Genomic DNA, 18,702 nt, shown 5'->3' with positions numbered 1-18,702 from the left:
GGGGGGAGGACGGGGGCCCTGCTTTCCTCTCCCAGGATGCCACCGGGTGGACAGTTAGTGTGTCTGGCACCGTTCTGAAGGTCTGGGTTTCTTTGACACTAAATCATGGCGGCTGGGCGTCGCTTTGTTGGTTTCCTATCATTAAGCTGTTTTTTCCTTCTTGGAATGAAAGTTAGGTATAGAAAGGTTTTCCATTTGGGGAGTTGTTTTTTCTGTAACGAATTCTAAGATTTAGCTCCCTGATGAAAGTAATTAATAAACGTTTGTTCAAGTACTTCACGTATTTCAAAATGATTTTCAACGTTTCTTTCAAAATCCGTCCTGAAGCTATTTTTCTTGGTCGGAAGGCTTCAGAGATGCCCGTTTGAATCAAATGTCGAAAGCCATTCTTTCCCTTCTGTGGCGTCTGCTGAGGATGCAGGGGCTGGGATTAGGGAGAGCGGGGACCGGCAAGAGGGTGGTAGCCGAGAGCCGGCTGGGTTTTGTGTTCGGTTACGCGGAAGCCACTTTAGGGATTCTGGCGGTGTCCCCCGTGTGCGGCAGAGACTTTGTGTACGGAAAGTTCTCTTAAGAACTATTTCTCAGTCTCTTCAATTTTCTGATGGCCCAGAGGTAGGGAAGGCTGATGAAATTGAGCCTTAAACGAGTCCTGTCTTAATTCTTTTGTTTGAAATACTTGACAAGATTTTTTCCTGACCTTAAAGGCCTAGTAGTCAGCCTAGAATAAGGTCCTGCCTGTGAAGTACTTTGATTAGTTTAGAATAAAGTGCTTTCAGTACAGTTTTTTCTTCTGGCAAAATGAACTTTCCTTACTCTCTTCAGCAAAGCCACGAAGCTCTCAAGGGTCTCTTCTCCAAGTCCGTGGAAGACATAGCAGATATGTCTATGCCATCACCCGTGAAAGATGACAAAAAGTACCTGATTCGGATTTTGTTGGAGAGCTTTTCTTCTAATAAACTGGGGGCCCCCAATTGCAAGGTAATTTATAGGAGTTGTTTTAAAATACAGCGTAGGTGCGCCTGGGTGGCTCAGTCGGTTGAGCCTCCGACTTCGGCTCAGGTCATGATCTCACAGTGTATGGGTTCAAGCCCCGCATCGGGCTCCATGCTGACAGCTCAGAGCCTGGAGCCTGTTTCGGATTCTGTGTCTTCCTCTCTCTCTGACCCTCCCCCGTTCATGCTCTGTCTCTCTATGTCTCGAAAATAAATAAACGTTAAAAAAAAATTTTTTTTTAAATATAAAATACAGCCTAAAAACTTAAGATAATTTTATGTTTACGTGCTGAGTCATAAACCAGTGGTCCCGATGGGTTTTTCTCTTCCTGGTTTTTAATGTTGACACTTTTTTGGCCGTGGAGCCTATGTTAGTGAGGGGAGAAGCCGGGCCTGGCGTAAAGAGGTGCTTAGTCTAGTTCTTGTGTTTCAACCAGCCTTTCCTAAGGCCGCTGTGCCTGTTTGCCCGGGGGGAGAGGGTGGCGTATGGGCTGTGGAGAGCGGGACCCCGCGGGGGTGCCCGCCTGGTGGGAGAAGAGCCCCCCCCCCCGCCCCCGCCCCGGGCCGTGTGTCCCCGGCGCTCCCTGCTCGGTTGGGCTGGTCTGGTGCGGTGAGAAGAATACTGTCACTCGGGTGTTGGGCAGCATTTCCTTTTTTTGGCCAGTGTCTTCCTGAAGCGTTCCTGTCAAGGAACGCTAAGCAAAGAGTCATCGTGTCCCCAGAAGAGCACCCGTGCCACATCTCTTCCCACCGAACCTGAAGGTGTCGTAGCTGAGGTGTAGCTGTTTTCTTTAACACATGAGCTGATTTTTGGATTTTTGAAACGTGTGTATTTTTAAGTTTTTAAATGTTTATTTCGAGAGGGAGAGACGCATGAGAGCGCAAGAGCGAGGGAGGGGCGGGGGGGGGGGGGGGGAAGAAAATGCCAAGCAGGCTCCGCACGTCAGCGCAGACCCCAACGTGGGGCCCGGTCTCACGAACCATGAATCTCACGATCGTGACCTGAGCCGAAATCAGGAGTTGGATGGATGCCCAGCTGAGCCACCCAGGTGCCCCTAAATGCGTAGTAAGTGATAACTCGCTTACTGGTAACACTCTGCGTATTTTGTATATACAGGCAATGCTTCACGGGCCTTTTAACCCTTATGAACTGAAGTGTCACAGTTTGACCAGAATCTCCAAGTTCAGGTATGATTAGCTTACGTTCCCCGTGGGTTCCTTTTTCCTCTGCTCCCCTGTTTATAGAGCTTTTCGGAAACTAATCTTTATGTCTAAGCTCTTGGGACGTTCCCTTTTCCAGCTCCTTCTCTTTCTCTCCTACCTCCAGATCTGAGGTACTCTTTGTCTCTTACATGAAAGCTGTTCTGTGTAAGACCTTTTTGAGAATCTTCCAACCAAGACTTCATTTTTTCTGTATTGTTATTCATTCAGCAACCCTGTGAATGCCACTGTGTTCTGGGAACTGTTTATGGTTTGAGGGGAACAATAGTGACCAAAACGCACTCGGTGTGATTCCAAAATTGTGGGTCCCGGGGGGGTGGTGTGTGAGGGAAAACTGGTCCTCCCGGGATGGGTTGGTGAGGCTCTTGAACATCATGAAAGCATCTCGGAGGGGCCCCTGACCACACCCGGAAGGCCACAGAGGTTTCCAGAGATCCTGTGACGGGAGGAATGCAGGGGAGGCTGAGGAGCAGCAGTGAAGGGCGGTGAAGGCTGGCTGAAGGCGTTGGCCTCGCTGTGACCCTGCACTTCTGAATAAGTGTGTGAGGCTGGAGGGAGGGCGGAAACAGAGGGGCCGCAGAGCTGTGTGGTGAGGGCGAGCTCCAGAAGCGAGGTCTCGACATCTGAAGCCAGTTGGAAAGTCTTACCGTGCCCTTTAAACAATCGCTTGGCTACAAGGTAAACTGACGGCTGGATGCCTAGAGCAGGCGCCTCTTGGAGCCGTGAGGGGTGCAGCGCTCGGGCCCACCGGCCCTTTGCTAGAGCCTGCGGTTCCGAAAGGTTGGCAGGGGGTCTGTGGGCGCTTGAAGGTGTGCGGAGCACAGTAGGAAGAACGCACCGGATCTCGGAGGAGGAGGGTGTCAGGCAGGAGCATACTTCTGAGGCTGCCCACTGCTGGAATCCCGGGTGGGGACATCGTGGGCCACGCTGAGTCCCCGGCAGGAGGTGCGGAAACAGACAACTTCACGAGAGCTCCCGGGTAGGGTCAGCAGGCCGGTGTGAGAGTAGAGTCGGTGACACTGGAAGGGGAAGAGCGGAGGAGGGCCTTCCGAGTGGCCCCGGGGCCTCTGCTGGCAAGCGAAGGGGGGGCCGGGGGCCCGCCTGCGCCGTAGCTGATGGCCTCCAGGTTGGGAGCGTGGGACCTGGCCCCTGGGACGGAGGTGGCGATCTGGGCCTTGTCGGCACGCGGGTGTCGCTCGAGGCCGAGGCCTGCGAGAGACGAGGGTGGGAGCCGGCGGTCCCGGGCGAGAAGAGGAGGCGCCAAGGAACGCTGGGACGTTAAGAGGCTTTCACCTGTTGAGCGTTGCGCTCGCGCGCTTGCCTGTGTCTGTCGTGCCAGCTGCGGGTTGGACGGAGCGCGCTGCCCCGTGGGCGGCTCAGCCTCGGTCTCCTGCCGACGCCCCTTTCAGGTGTGTTTGGATCGAGAAGGAAAGCATCAACTCTGTCATCATCAGCGACGCCCCTGAGGACCTCCACCAGAGGATGCTGGTTGCCGCTTCCCTGTCAGTCAACGCCACCGGTGAGTGGGGCTGTGTTCACTTGCCGCGTGCTCTTCTCCCTGCGCCGCTCTGTTACCAGGAGTGGTTTGTCCCGTGATTACAGCGAACGCGTGTATCTGTGCCACAGTTGGAGGCCGTTCTCTGAGCGCGCCGGCCGCTGTGGGGCTAAGAGATAGAGCATCACCTTTCCTTTTATACGAGGGCGCGGGTGTCGGTTTCTTGACGGGTCGGTCATTTGGTACATCATGCTTGTCCCCAGAGTAGAACAGGGCTTGGCCCTGGGACAAAGCCGATGGCCCAGTGAGAAGGAAGGGGGGGAGAGGAGAGGAGAGCAGGCAGACAGAGGTCCCCGGCAGGTCTGATGGCGTCCGCTGTGGGGTGCCGTGGGGCGCATCCATGGGGTGGACTCCGCGGAGCGGGGGACGCGGGACGGGGGGTGTGCCAGGAGGGCGCGGGGTCCTGCAGAGCGACTCTCGCCCCTGACGCTGCCTTTGTTGCCCGTCCCGCAGGGTCCACCATGCTGCTGAGAGAGACCTCTCTGATGCCGCACATCCCTGGCCTCCCGGCTCTCCTCAGTGTGCTCTTCGCACCCGCAATGGAGCTGAGGTGCGGGGCTCGTCGTCCTTTCGTCCGGGCTTTGCGGAGCGAGGACCCGGGTGGGCGAGCGCACCCCTGTGCCCCCTCCCCTGGAGAGGAGACCCAGAACCCCGGCCGCGCCTGCCTGGGCGTGATGGGAGCGGTTGCCGCGGGGACACGCCTGCAGTGGGCTGGGAGAGAGCTCCCGTCCTGCGGGGCTTGAGTGAGAGAGGGGCTGGAGGAGGGACAGGAGGAGCTGGGAGCGGGCTCAGAGCGGGCGTCCTGTTGGAGAGGGGCCGGGGTGTGACTCTGCTCTCAGGCTCCCGGCTGGCTGTCTGCGAGACGCCTGGTCCCCCCCCCCCCCCCCCCGGCGCTGGTGACCATGGGGGAGGAGGTGCACTGCTGTGTCCTACTGGTGTAGCTCTTTTTGATGCCTCGACCAAACAGTGATTTCTCCTGGAGGCTGTAGCGGAGAGGGCGGTGAGCTGGGGGGAGACCTCAGGGCACCCTTACGTGGGGACAGCCGCCACGTGAGCTTTTTACTTGAGAGTCGGGGTGTTGCCGGGGAAGCACTCGTGGGCGTCTGCAGAGGGTGGCGGCTGCGGAGAAACGGGGTCTGGTCTCTGGGAAGGCCGCACGCCTCCCCGGGACCACCCGACCCTGCCGCTTGCTCGGCCCTCTCTCCATACACCTGCTCGGTTCTGCCGGTGTGGCCTCAGATGGTGCTTGTTGCAGTGTAGACGACAGCTGAGTAGGGTCTTGCTTCCCACTGAAAGCGTGCGTTCCTTAGAAAAATCTGGAAAAAGCTGAATGGGAAAAAAGTAGCGTCATCATTTTTAAATGTTTAGCGTATTTATTTTCAGTATATTTTTTGTTTTTAGGTGTTTGTCGTACTGCGTCCTTTTCCACAGATACAGGCATTTTCATATTACGACGTCTTTGTAAATACCCGTTTTAGTAATTGCAGAGTGGACGTAAAATGGCTTTTATAAACACTGCCCTACTCTAGTCACATATGTATTTGTTCCCAACCCGCTCTTGTCCCCAAAGGATTTAATATGCCTTTAAATGTTGGAATTGGGCTTCTCTCTAATCTTGCCATAACGAGCTGATAAATATCTCGATGAATGGGGTGTCTTCTGAGTCCTCCGCGGGGCAGACAGACCTGTAAAAACTGCAGCACGTGTCGTTGTCTAACAGGGAAGGGCGCCACCGTGTGGGAGCAGGGGCACGGCTCCGGGAATACCCGGACGCTGCACTGTCCTTGCCTCTTACTAGACCAAGCTCCTGCTTCGATTTCTCTCTAAATGGGCTCTCTTGGAGGGTTTGTGTGACTCCGGGTATTAGTTTCAAATCTTCAAAGCGCAAGTGGTTACGTTATAGAGACACTCAAGAAATGTGGAAATCGATGGTATTTAAATCACTATCTTTCTAGAACAAAAACAAGCGTCAGAGGGGGAAGGTAGTACTTTGCACGTAGCCCATACTTCACGCTCGTTTTGTTGAGTTTAGGTTAAGGGAGCCAGAATGGGGCGCCTTCTGTGACCGCGTGGGGAACGCCGGCGGTCCGAACACGGAGGCTCCGCCAGGTGGGCCCAGAGGGGACGGTGGCCTGCGCCTCGTCACGGGAGGCTGCCTCTGGTCAGCTGGGGGAGCCTTTTGTAATTTGTGGAGTCAGCAGCAGCTGTGCTTGAGGAGCTTGCGGGGGACGCGATGGTTGACATGGGCGCACTCGGCCTTCCCCCCGCACCGGGCGCCCCGGCCCCAGCGGCCCTCGGTGCGGGGTCCGCGCCATCCTGTCGACGCTGGCGGCCACCCGGGGACCACGGGGAAGGTCTGCCATCTCCAACATGGCGTCCGTGGTGGCGGGAGGCGAGGGAGAAAAAGGTCCCTTCGGAGAGGATGAGGAGGGACTTTATTCCCGCACTGGGCGGAGAAAAGGGAGGGCCGCGGTCCCCTCTCCCGCGCCTGGTGGCCGCTGACCAGCTGCAGCTCACGACCCCTCTGCGAGCCCGGTGACCGAGCCCTGGCGGTGCTGGCTCCCCTGTCGCCACTGCCTCCGGTCGCCCTTAGGCGCACCTGCCCCCGGGTGGGCTTCGCCTTTCCTGCCGCCCCCGCCCCGGGGTGCTTCCGCGTCGAGAGCCTGCTGGAGCGTTGTCCTCTGCGCCGGTGGCGAGCCCGGCGTCTCCAGGAGCGCATTCTGCTGGCCGCCCTCACCTCCCGCCGGGGTCCTCACGGCTGGGCAGGGGGCGGTGGGGAGGGCTCCATGGGGCAGGGGTGCTGCGGAGGCCGGAGGAGGAGAACTCTTCCAAAACAACAGAAAAGCCCCGCCAGGCAAACCCGTTAATGGATGACGGCAGTGGATTAAAAGGGAACTTTCGCTCTCTCACCGTTTGTTCCGCTGACTGGCCGCGTGACAGATCAGCCATCAGCCCTCTGGTTGCTGTGGCAGGGATTCAGCGGCCGCCAGGGACAGCCCCGTGGTGAGCGGGTCTTCAGCAGGAGGCCCGAAGGCTCCCGTGGAAACCCTACCTCCGCCCTCCTGCTCACGTGGCTGGTGGCCCGGGGCCTCGGCTTCTGCTCGCCAGGGCCTCCGCGGGTGGCGTCTGCGAGGGCTCGTCGGGGCTTCCTCGCGGCCTGGTGGTTGGGTGCCCACGGCCAGCATCCTGACAGAGCTGAGTGGAAGCCGTGTCCCCTTTGATGAGCGACCTCCGAAGCGTTCCACGGTGAGATTTGCTCCGGCCACTGTCCCACTCAGACCCAAGGCCTGGCATCCAAGACCCCACTTCTCACTGGAAAGCGTCCGCTTTGCACCATGAAAACAGCACGTAAGATGTGCGCTCCTGACCTCCCTGTCTGGACGGCATGCCGCCTTCTGTGTGCCGACGTGTCGTCTGAATTGTTCAGTGTAGTCGTGGACCGTTTTTGTAATTTAAAACATCTTGATCTACCTCTGTTTTTAAAAAGCTGGAGAAAATTGGGGAATACAGCAAAGGTGTCTTTTTTTTTTTAATTTTTCTTTGATGTTTATTTATTTTTGAAAGAGAGACAGAGTGAGAGGCAGAGGGGCAGAGAGAGAAGGAGTCACAGAACCCGAAGCAGGCTCCAGGCTCCGAGCTGTCAGCACAGAGCCCGACGCGGGGCTTGAACTCACCGAGTATAAGATCATGATCTGAGCTGAAGTCGGACACTTAACCAACTGAGCCACCCAGGCGCCCCAAAGGTGTCTTTAAGTATTGGAAGCGTGAGGTGACGGGAATGTAGAGCGGGAGGGGGTGCTGTCGGGTCTGGTGGGAAGGCTGTGGCGGCAGGTAGACCTGGGCTCCCTGGCCGGCATGCCCCCTGCTGCCCGCCCCGGGGCATGCCAGGTGCCCCTCCAGCTTCCGACGCGTCCCCACCTGTAAAGAAGGGCAGTGGTGAGCTCGCGGGCGCAGCACGGTGCCCGGAGACGGTAGCTGCCGTGAGGGATGTCCGTCCTGCCCTGGCCGCTCCTGGCAGCATCGCGGGGAAGCCGAAGGAGGCGGAAGGTCCTTCCCCGGGGAGTGGCCTTGGCAGGATTTGGAAATCTCAGTAGACTTTGAACACACACAGTTGTCCCTCAAACAACACAGCCTACTGTTGACCGGAAGCCTTACTGATAACCTGGGGTAGGTGCACACGCTTTGTGTGTTCTATGTGTTTACGTACTGCATTCGCGCAATCAGGGAAGCTAGAGAAAAATGTTTTTTTTTTTTTTTAATTTTTTTTTTTAACGTTTTTATTTTATTTTTGAGACAGAGAGAGACAGAGCGTGAACAGGGGAGGGGCAGAGAGAGAGGGAGACACAGAATCCGAAACAGGCTCCAGGCACATACAGAGCAGTCACCACAGAGCCCGACATGGGCTCGAACTCATGGACCGTGAGATCATGACCTGAGCCAAAGTCGGACGCTTAACCGACCAAGCCACCCAGGCGCCCCGAAAAATGTTCTTTTTAACAGATGCCCCCCAAATTTTCCAGTGTATTCATTGAAAAGAATCCACATATAATTGGAGCTGCTCAGTTCAAACCTGTGTTGTTTAAGGGTGGACAGTACTTTGCAGATTACTACGGTGCACGTTGCAGAATATTTAAGGGAACCATTTTTATATGGAGGCTTCAGACTGACTAGAGGAACTATGTTTCCTTCTTTGGCTCGTGTAGACAGCTGTAAAGTACGAGCTTGCAGGACAGGCTCCTCTTCTGTTGTATTTACTTTAAACGTCATTGTCTGGAGAAGTTGGTTCTAACAAGCATAGCAGTTGTCAGCTTCCATAAACGTGAGCTCCTTTACGTAAGCTGTCTCCGAACGGTTTGCTCGTCTGGCGTGTCCTTGCTGTGTCTGCACCGAGCCCGCTTGCTTGGATCCTGTCGTGACTTTTGCTGTTGTCGGTCTGAGTTTAAATGTGGTTACAAAGGAAGTAAAAATATTTCTGTGGTCCTAATTACTGTGTCTTAGGGTCCCGTAAGTTTTTCGGATCCTCAGAAAAGAACGAAAGCTGGTGTTTTAATTACCTTTATTGATTTCAGGTGTAGGGCAGATGAGCAGGTGCGGGTCAGTTCCAGGCTGAATATCTGGGGACCGTCCGTGGTGATGAGCATGTGTTGCCACATGTGAGGGCCACCGATGAGCAGCCGTTAGTCGTACTGTTGGTGACCCGGGCTGTTATCTGTGTTCTGGAAAAGTTTTGTATAAACTGAAATAATTGTAAATGATATTCTATGAAAAACGTGGGGAGCATAGTGTTTATAAAGGAACACTTCAGCGATCATTTTGTATAGCGAATGCTCAGCTCCATATTTACCAGTCTGAATTCTGGGTCTTTGATTTCACTTGAAGTGGGATTCTCTTTCATTTTCATTGAAGTGAAAAAGGTCTGTTGTGTGTGTATGTATATCTTTAGGACTAAGAAAAAAGCTCTTTTTTTGCCTAGATTATTTTCATCAAAACGTTGTTGATTAAAAAAAACAAAACTTGGGGCGCCTGGGTGGCTCAGTCGGTTAGGCGTCCGACTTCGGCTCAGGTCACGATCTCGCGGTCCGTGAGTTCGAGCCCCGCGTCGGGCTCTGGGCTGATGGCTCAGAGCCTGGAGCCTGCTTCTGATTCTGTGTCTCCCTCTCTCTCTGTCCCTCCCCCGTTCATGTTCTGTCTCTCTCTGTCTCAAAAATAAATAAACATTAAAAAAAAACCCTGATATTAAAAAAAACCAAAACTTTATTGATATAAATTATGGGAAAAGGTATTTCATTTTATTTTTTTATTTTTAAATGTTTTAATTTATTTTTGAGAGGGAGAGGCACATACAGAGCACAAGCCAAGAAGGGGCAGAGAGAGAGAGGGAGACACAGAATCTGAAGCAGGCTCCAGGCTCGGAGCTATCAGCACAGATCCCTACGTGGGGCTCGAACTCACAAACCATGAGATCATGGCCTGAGCTGAAGTCCAATGCTTAACTGACTGAGCCACCCAGGCACCCCAATATCTGTTCATTTTATATTGTCGAGCCTGTTCTGGGCTGTGGTGCTGTCATTTAATCTAACATCTGGGGTGAAAGAAGGAGCCCATGGGCAGAGGAAGGGTCTCCACGGGAGGAGCCTGGCAGAGAGGCCTGTAGGGAAGCCGGGGGAGCTGGAGCCTGGCGCAGGGGTGGAGGGAGAACGTGGGTTTGAGATGACCTGGGGGAGCGAAGCGGGCACTGGATGCTGCGTGGCTCGCAGCAGGCTCTGGTTTTTCTCAAAATGGCACAGGAAACCACCCTTAAGACTGGGTTTGTTTCTGTTATGATGATGGGAAGAGAAAAAAAAAATCCTGGGTCTGTTTTGAAAAACTAACACTCTCTGCTGCGTGGGAGCCAGACTGGAAGAAGCAGGAGTAGGTGTGGGGAAGATGGGTCAGAAAGGGATCGCATGAGTCTGGGTGCAAAGTGGCGATGGCTTGGACCAGGCTGATGGCAGCTGAGATGGAGGGGTCACCAGGTTTAAGGATGTGTTGAACATGGAAGTGACAGGGCGTGGTGCTGGAGGAAGGGGGCAGGTTTTGGTTAAAGGAGGATGTAACGCTCTGTGTCGTGTGTACAGCTGTTTCAGGGTAGGAAGGTGGGACGTAACATCTTGTAAGCTTCTAAGTGCTAGACTTGTTTCACAAGCCATAAATATTCTGTGGAAACCTCACTAATAAGAATTTAACCCATGGGAAGAACTCGAAGGAAGGAAAAGACTGAATGTGAGAAAATAGTCTCTATGTTGTGTGCTGCAGTGAGAAATAGAAACCTAAATAACGGACTGATAAACACGTTTACCGTCCTTATAACTACATAGCCTCTGTTGTTTCTGATGTAAACACCGGAAGAGAAAATGCAAAAATAAACAAAATTAGTTGCTGTACGAGGTCTGGCAGAACAATGATTTTATTGGCCAGTTCCTTTAACGTTGAAACAATGGGTTAACAATTTCAAAATACTAACTCTTCTAAAAACTTTTCATTTAGGGTTGATCGGGATGGAAAGAACTATACTGGAGTCCTTTGTGGTTTGGGGTGGAATCCAACCACGGGGGCCCCTATCCTGCCAGAGCATGACATTGAGCTAGCATTTGATGTTCAGTTCAACGTGGAGGATATCATAGAGGTAAGACTGACTCATCAGCACTGTAGTAGTTGTCTGTCTGTCTCTCCCTCTCTCCCTCTCTCCCTCTCTCCCTCTCTCCCTCTCTCTCTCCCCGCCCCCCCTTCTCGGTTGGTTTGTACACCCATTTAACCGCACAGTGTCTGACACGGACCTTTATTTATTTATTTATTTATTTATTTATTTATTTTTTATCAGTTATTTTATTTTATTTTATTTATTTTATTTTTTTTTAATTTTTATTTATTTATTTATTTTTTAAACGGACCTTTAAATACAGACCTACGTCTCTGGCCCCAGAGGTGCTTGCTGTCCCTTAACCTGCCTATTTTACTTCCCTTTTCTGTAGGAAGTAGCTTCCCAATAGAGACGGTGCTCTCTGAATTTCTCCTGTGGGATCTCTGGGCACAGGAGGCTTTTCTGGGCAGTGGGAGTAAACACCAGGCCAGTAGGACTGCTGGGGATCTCTGTCCACGCCTCCCTCCAGGTCCGGACTAGCTGCACATCCTTGCTGGTCCGCGGCGGGAAGCGAGGAAGCGGAATCCTGCTCTCGGCTTCATCCTCTCGACAAGGGTGGACGGCCTGCTGAGCGCGTAGCGGTGCGGCCGCGTGTGTCTGTGCGGGGCCGGGACGCGATCAATGTAGCGGGCAAGGTTAAGCACTTAGAAACTTAGGGAGCAGGCTGACAAAGTAATTTTATGGCTTTTGAATCTGATAATGAAAAACGTGGGCTTATGTTTTATATGCTTGTGTTTTTTATAGTTCGTTGTTCTAGTAATTCAGTTTTGGTACATTTAGAAAGTGAGAAAGCTGGTCCTCCACCACAGGTAGTTTGAACGGCGCCGCTGTAAAGTACGTGGCCCTTTTTCTTCTCAGAAGTTGCACGCACTAGGTGAGGTCGGCGTAACTGCGTAGAAGGGGGTGGAGGAAGAAGGCAGGCGCTATGGTGAGCTGCGCCGAGCCCGCCCTTATCCCCCAGGCTGCTGTGGTTACAGTTGTCGGTGTTTTCATTTTATTGACTTAACTTTCACTCTAAGGTGTTTTGGGGCTTAAAAATACTCCTTAATAGTCCTAATTGTAAAATATAAAACTTCAAGAAGTAAATATAGGAGAAAATCTGGATGGCCTTGGATTTGGCAGGGAGTTTCTGGATGCAACACCTAAAGTACAGTCTGTGAAAGAAGAAAGGAGAAGCTGAACTTTGTCAAAATTAAAACCTGCTGTGCCAGAGACCCGGCTAAGAGGATGAAGAGATGGGCCGTTCGCGAGGAGCAAATGCTTGCGGATCATGTACGTGATAAAGGACTTTTATCATAATACGCAAGCCAGTCATTAAAAACATAAGTAAGCGAAAACATGGACAGCAGTGTCCTATTCACGAGGAAATGCGAGTTAAGACCGTGACGTACGTCCACGTGCCTGTTAGAATGGCTGAAATCCAAAAAACTGACAACAGTGCTGGCGAGGATGTGAAGCAGCAGGGACTCTGGGGACGCAGAAAGGAGGTAGAGCTTTAGAAGACAGAGCACACGTCCATCGTGAGACCCGACAGTCCCACCTCAAAGTGTTTCTCTAAGAGATTTGAAGACTCACATCCACAGAATCCATTTGGGAATGTCGATTGCGTCACTCGTCGTTTATAATTGCGGAAAGTTGGAAGCAGCCAAGATGTCCTTCAGCTGGGGAGTGCAGGATGGCCGTGGGATGGGATGCTCTTCAGCACTTCAGAGGAATGAGTGGTTGATTCATGCAACGACACAAACAAGTCTCTCTTAAAACTTCTTTTAATGTTTATTTTTGAGAGAGAGAGCGGGGGCGGGGGCAGAGAGAGAGGGAGACACAGAATCCGAAGCAGGCTCCATGCTCCGAACTATCAGCACAGAGCCCGACGCGGGGCTTGAACCCGCCAACTGTGAGATGATGAGCCCTCCAGGCACCCCATGGATAAGTCTTAAATGCGTGTTTCCGAGTAGGAGAAGCCAGGACTCACGGGCTACTATTTTAAGAGTCCATTCACGTGACATTCTGGGGAAGGCTAAACTAAAGGACAGAGCGGATTGGTGGTCACTCCAGAGCAGAAGGGCTGCTCTCTGGGGTGTTCAGCTGGTGGATGCGTGACCCCATGTGCTTGTCAACCCACACACAGGCTGCCCCTCACGAAGGAGGGGAACTAAGGTGTGTGATTGAAACACACACACGCACACACGGATTTTGGGTAATTGCGTTGAGGAGAAAAGGAGCTTTGGAAGACAGTGTTTTGACTGAAAACAGGCTGCAGCACATAAACACTGCTCTCAGTCCAGCCGCTTCACTCTGGAGGTGTTCACACGGGACTGAGGCTGAGCGGCCGGTACATGGATGTGCGAGCTGGGTTGCTCACCGGACAGGAGTTCCAGACGAGCAGGGAAGGCTGGAATGGACCCTGGGATACGGGATGACCCAGACGCTCATCAGTATGAGCACGTGTGACCTCTCCATGCACCAGTGCGTGCGCGTGCGTCCGTACGGCTCTGTACACATGCGTGTACCGACCGCCTGCCCCGTGAAGGCCTAGAGGCTGTGACACCCCCAAAGCCACCAGCACACCGGATGCCCAGACTCTGGTTTCTGACAGGATTTTCCGGGAGAAGGAAGCGGGCTCCTTGGAGAAATGGCTCTCCTGGGGCTGGAGCAGGGAAAACAGAGGGTGAGGCGTGGGGCTTCCTGTAGCGCCAGGAAGTAAACAAGTGCTCGGAGCTAGAGGACAGGGCACGTCGAGGGGCCGCAGGGCCAACCGAGAGAGCCCCACTGGCCAAAGCTGCCGCGGTTTGGGCGGCAAAATGAACAAAGCAGTACTGGATTATAACCCAGGAGGGTGAGATGATTATTTGCGTGTCCGTAAGGTCATAAAGAAATGGTGGAATAAACAAATGAGGGAGAAGAGACCGGTCTTCATACCGGAGGATTCCCAACAGGGTCTGTGGATCCCTGCCTCCAGGAAGTGGAGCGTCATCTGCCCCCAGACCCGACTGTGAGGGTGGACTGGACTCGGTTATGTGCGTCCAAGCAGAAGAGGAGGGGTGGAAGAGGTGTGATTAGACTGAAACGTCAGAACCTTTCTTGCTGATTTTCAGTGTTTGCTCTTGTCACTGTTCCTTAAACTACAGTAGTGGTGACTGATGTTATTTGTGTTGTTTTAATAATTTGTTCCAGAAACCGTATTGATGATAGTCATAAGAGTATGAACTCTGAACGCTAATGAAGTATTTAAATGTGGAACGGAATTCAGTTACAGAACCACATGAATGTTGGTGTTGCCATTTATTTACAGATCAATATTCTCAGGGCTGCTGTTAACAAGCTAGTGTGCGACGGACCCAATGGGTCGAAGTTTCTTGGGCCAGAAAGAATCGCACAGTTACAGGACAGCGCTCGTCAGAAACTTCTAGGGTAAGTTGTCCACCTTAGAAAAGGTGTTTCATATGCAAAGCTGTCCCAGCTGTCGGGAGAAAGGCTAGCTTTAGTTTACACTCTTCGTTTTTTTACGTAACCATATTTTTCTGTGGACTTCGTGCGGAGGTTGGACATACATAAGGTGCACGGGCCGTCTCAGGGTATTTGCCCAGGGGACCGACGCCCAGATCAGAAACGATGCTAGAAAACAGGAAAAGTGCTCCTGAAACCAAAAGAAATCCCCCTAGAATGTACACGGGAAGGTGCAGAATATCACCACGATGCCAGATGCTGCTTGCCCTCCACGGGACACTGCCTCGGGCAAGGAAGGGCCAGTGCCCGGTGTCCCTGTTACCTCACAGCCACCGTTGGCAAGGTTGACCTCGTCCTGACCAGCCGTCCAGTGATCGTAGTGCATTCGTACAGTTGTGCCAGCCTCCCCACGGCTCAGTGGTACAGCATTTCTGTCCTCCCCGAAAGTTCACTCGTAAACGGTTTAAAACTGGATTGGGGTGGGGGCGCCTGAGTGGCCCAGTCGGTTAAGTGTCCCACCTCGGCTCAGGTGATGGTCTCATAGTTCACAGGTTCGAGCCCTGTGTGGGGCTCTATGCTGACGGCTCAGAGCCTGGAGCCTGCTTCGGATTCTGTGTCTCCCCGTCTCTCTGCCCCTCCCCTGCTTGCGCTCTCAAAAACAAATAAATATTTAAAAAAAACTTTTAAACTGAATTAGGGTGATTGTCGCACAGCTCTGTAAATTTACTAAAATTACGGAATTACAGACTTAAAATTGATGAATTCTGTAGTAAATAAGTTATATCTCAACAAAGCTGTTTTAAAAAACATAAGTTGTTTTTTGCTCATCTGTAAAGCACGTCTGTTCCCACCCTTGGCCGCCACTGATCTGCGCTCGGTCTCTGAAAACCTTATGTACGTGGAATCGGGTTTTTTTTCCTTTTTAATCTGGCTTTCTTCACTTAGCATAACAGGTTTGCGATTCATCCGTGTCATAACACGTTTGTTCTTTTCTGTCGCCGGGTGATGCTCCGTTGTGTCTGCGCCACACTCTGTTCCGCAGCGGGTGAGACGCGTGGATCGTTCCCGGTGTCGGGCTCTGTTGAACGGCGCGGCCGCGAAGGGTCGTGTAAAGTCTCAGGTGAACGTTTATCTTCAGCTCTCGGGTAGATGTCTGGGAGTGCCGTCGGTACGCTGCGTGGTGAGTCTGTGTTCACTTTTTAAGGACCGGCCACATGGTTTCCCACGGTGACTGCTGTGTTACGTTCCCGCCAGCAGCGCATGTTCCAGTTTCTCCACGTCCTCGCCAGCGCTCGGCACCGTCCGGATACTTCTTTATGGTCGACGGTCCGGTGGGGGTATGGTGGGAGTCGTCGTGGTTCCGATTGGTGTCTCCTCAGTGACTAATGATACAGAGCATTTGTCCATATCCTCACTAACCAGGTGTATATTTTTTGGTGAGATATCTGTTCAAATCTTTTACCCAGTTTTTAAATCGAGTTGTCTTGTTTGTGAGTTTTAGAAATTCTTTATAAATTTTAGCTGAAAGTTTCTTCGCAGATATGTAATTTGCAGATATTTTCCTGGTATTTTGTCTTTTCATTTTCTTAATGGTATCTTCTGAAAAATACAAGTTCTTAGCTCTGATGACCTCTGCTTTATCTTTTTTTTAAAAAAATGGATTATGCTTTTGGTGTTGTCATATCTGAAAAATCTTCGCTAAGCCCAAAGTCATAGAAGTTCTGTTCTCTGTTTTCCTCTCTTACATTTACTTGGTGTATTTAGGTTTTTGGTCTGTTTTGAGATGACACTTGTGTAGTATGGTATGAGGTGCAAGAGTCTGAGTTCATTTTGTCATAGCTGAACATCCGTTTGTTATAACCACATTGGCTGGAAAGCTCTACTTTCCCTACTGAATTGCCTTGGCACCTGTCAAAAATCAGTTGGCCACAAATGTTGTAAAGGTTTGTGTCCGGACTTCCTGTTTCTTTTTGCTTATGTCTGTCGTACGCCAATATGGCATCGTCTTGATTGCCAAAGCTTGAAATTGGGTAACGTTAGTCTTCCTATTTTGTTCTTGTTTTTTCAAAATTATGCTTACTATTCTAAATTTTTTTTTTTTAATTTTTTATCGTTTATTTATTTTTGAGACAGAGAGAAACAGAGCATGAACGGGGGAGGGGCAGAGAGAGAGGGAGACACAGAATCGGAAGCAGGCTCCAGGCTCTGAGCCATCAGCCCAGAGCCCGACGCGGGGCTCGAACTCACGGAACGTGAGATCGTGACCTGAGCTGAAGTCGGTCGCTTAACCAACTGAGCCACCCAGGCGCCCCTCTAAATTTTTTTCTTAATGTTTATTTACTCTTGAAGGAGAAAGATAGAACGTGAGTGGGGGAGGGGCAGAGAGAGGGAGACAGAATCCGAAGCAGGCTCCAGGCTCTGAGCTGTCAGCACAGAGCCCGATGCGGGGCTCAAACCCACGATCTGTGAGATCATGACCTGAGTGAAGTTGGTTGCCCAGCCGACTGAGCCACTCAGGTGCCCCTATGCTTAACTATTCTAGGTCGTTTTTTTTCCCATATATATTGTATTCATTTGTTTAAAAAAATTTTTTTAATGCTTTATTTATTTTTGAGAGAGACAGAGACAGAATGTGAGTGGGTTAGGGGCAGAGAGAGGGAGACACAGAATCCGAAGCAGGCCCCAGGCTCTGAGCTGTCAGCACAGTGCCCGACGTGGGGCTCGAACCCACAAACTGTGAGATCATGACCTGAGCCGAAGTTGGATGCTCCACTGACTGAGCCACCCAGGCGCCCCAGTGTTTTAGTGTTTGGGTTGCTATTGTGAATGAAATTCTTTTACTTTTGTTTTTGGGCTGTTCCTTGCTAAAAATGAAGAATTGATTTTTACGTATTGGTTTTATCTTGTGACTCTGTAAAAGCCATTAGTATAGTAGTTTTTGTAGATTCTTCAGGTTTTCTCTCTCACATACAGGGTTGTATTTACAAGCAAAGACAGATTTTCTTCTTCCTTACTGACCCGTTATGCTCCGATTTTTTTTTTCTTGTTTTATTATATTGGCCATTGCAATGCTGAATGGAAGTGGTAAGGCAAACAGCTTTGTCTTCTTCGTCCAGTTTTAGGGAGAAGGCATTTAGTCATCCACTGTTAATGTATGATGTTAGCTGTCGGGTTTTCATAAAGGCTCTTTTATCAGGTTGAAAAAGATCCTTTCTATTCCTCGTGGGCTGAGGGCTGTTATTAGGAAAGGAGGTGCATTTTCCCAAGTATTTTTTTCTGTCTATGAGGTAAGCATGGCTTTTTTTTTTTTTCTTTTCATTCAGTTTACATGGTATATTGTATTAATTGGTTTTTGGATGTTAAAGCCAGCCTTGCATTTCTGTTTTGCATTCCACTTGGTATATAATCCTTTTCATAGATTCGTAGATTGGTTGCAATATGTTTTTATTAAGGATTTTTTCACCTGTGTTTGTGAGGGTGGTTTCTTTGTAGTTTACTTGTGATATCTTTGTCTGATTTGGTATCAGGGTAAAACTGGACTCTAAGAATGTGTTGGGAAGTGTTCCCTGCTACTCTTGTCTGTGAGTGTTTGTGTGAGATTGGTATTATTTCTTCCTTAAATATTTGACAGAATTTTCCAATGAGGCCATCTGAGCGTGGACTTTTCTTTGTGGGGAAATTTTAAGTTACTAATTCAATTTCTTATATTTTAGGTGTATTCAGATTTTTCTATTTTTTTTAAGTCAGTTTTGGTAATTTGTGTCTTTTAGGAATTTGTTCATTTAAAAAAATGTTTATTTTTGAGAGAGAGAGAGAGAGAGAGAGCATGGCAAGCAGGGGAGGGCAGAGAGAGGAAGAGAGAGAACCCCAGGCCCTGCACCTTCAGCACGGAGCCCGATGCTTGGCTTGATCTCATGAACCATGAGCTCATGACCTGAGCTGGAAACAAGAGTCAGATGCTCAACTGACTGAGCCACCCAGGCATCCCTGGAATTTGTTCATTTATTTTTATTTTTATTTATTATTTATTTTTTAAAATTTATATCCAAGTTAGCATACAGTACAATAATGATTTTAGGAGTAGAATACAGTGAGTCATCCCCTACATATAACACCCCGTGCTCAACCCCACAAGTGTTCTCCTCAATGCCCCTTGTCCATTTAGCCCATGCCCCCACCTACCTCCCCTCCAGCAACCCTTAGTTCTCTATATTTAAGAGTCTCTTCTGTTTTGTCCCCCTCCCTGTTTTTATATTATTTTTGCTTCCCTTCCCTTATGTTCATCTGTTCTGTGTCTTAAAGTTCTC

At 50.7% G+C, this 18,702-nt stretch overlaps 1 protein-coding gene across 4 annotated transcripts in view; it reads left to right on the top strand.

Moving 5' to 3' along the window:
- Positions 1-18,702, top strand: part of TDRD9 (tudor domain containing 9) — a 113,154-nt gene that overhangs the window by 87,949 nt on the left and 6,503 nt on the right. For 3 of the 4 annotated variants that reach the window (XM_049612022.1, XM_049612020.1, XM_049612019.1), the window contains 6 exons: positions 823-978; positions 2,110-2,180; positions 3,623-3,732; positions 4,222-4,318; positions 10,795-10,933; positions 14,241-14,359. In XM_049612022.1, the coding sequence (XP_049467979.1) occupies positions 823-978; positions 2,110-2,180; positions 3,623-3,732; positions 4,222-4,318; positions 10,795-10,933; positions 14,241-14,359 (692 nt within the window). The remainder of the gene's footprint in view (positions 1-822; positions 979-2,109; positions 2,181-3,622; positions 3,733-4,221; positions 4,319-10,794; positions 10,934-14,240; positions 14,360-18,702) is intronic. The other variant, XM_049612021.1, reaches the window with a different exon arrangement.

Source organism: Panthera uncia, assembly GCF_023721935.1.
Source record: "Panthera uncia isolate 11264 chromosome B3 unlocalized genomic scaffold, Puncia_PCG_1.0 HiC_scaffold_1, whole genome shotgun sequence".
Classification (NCBI taxonomy): Eukaryota; Metazoa; Chordata; class Mammalia; order Carnivora; family Felidae; genus Panthera; species Panthera uncia.
Note: the sequence above shows the minus strand (reverse complement) of the source record. Positions and strands in the feature narration are given on the sequence as shown.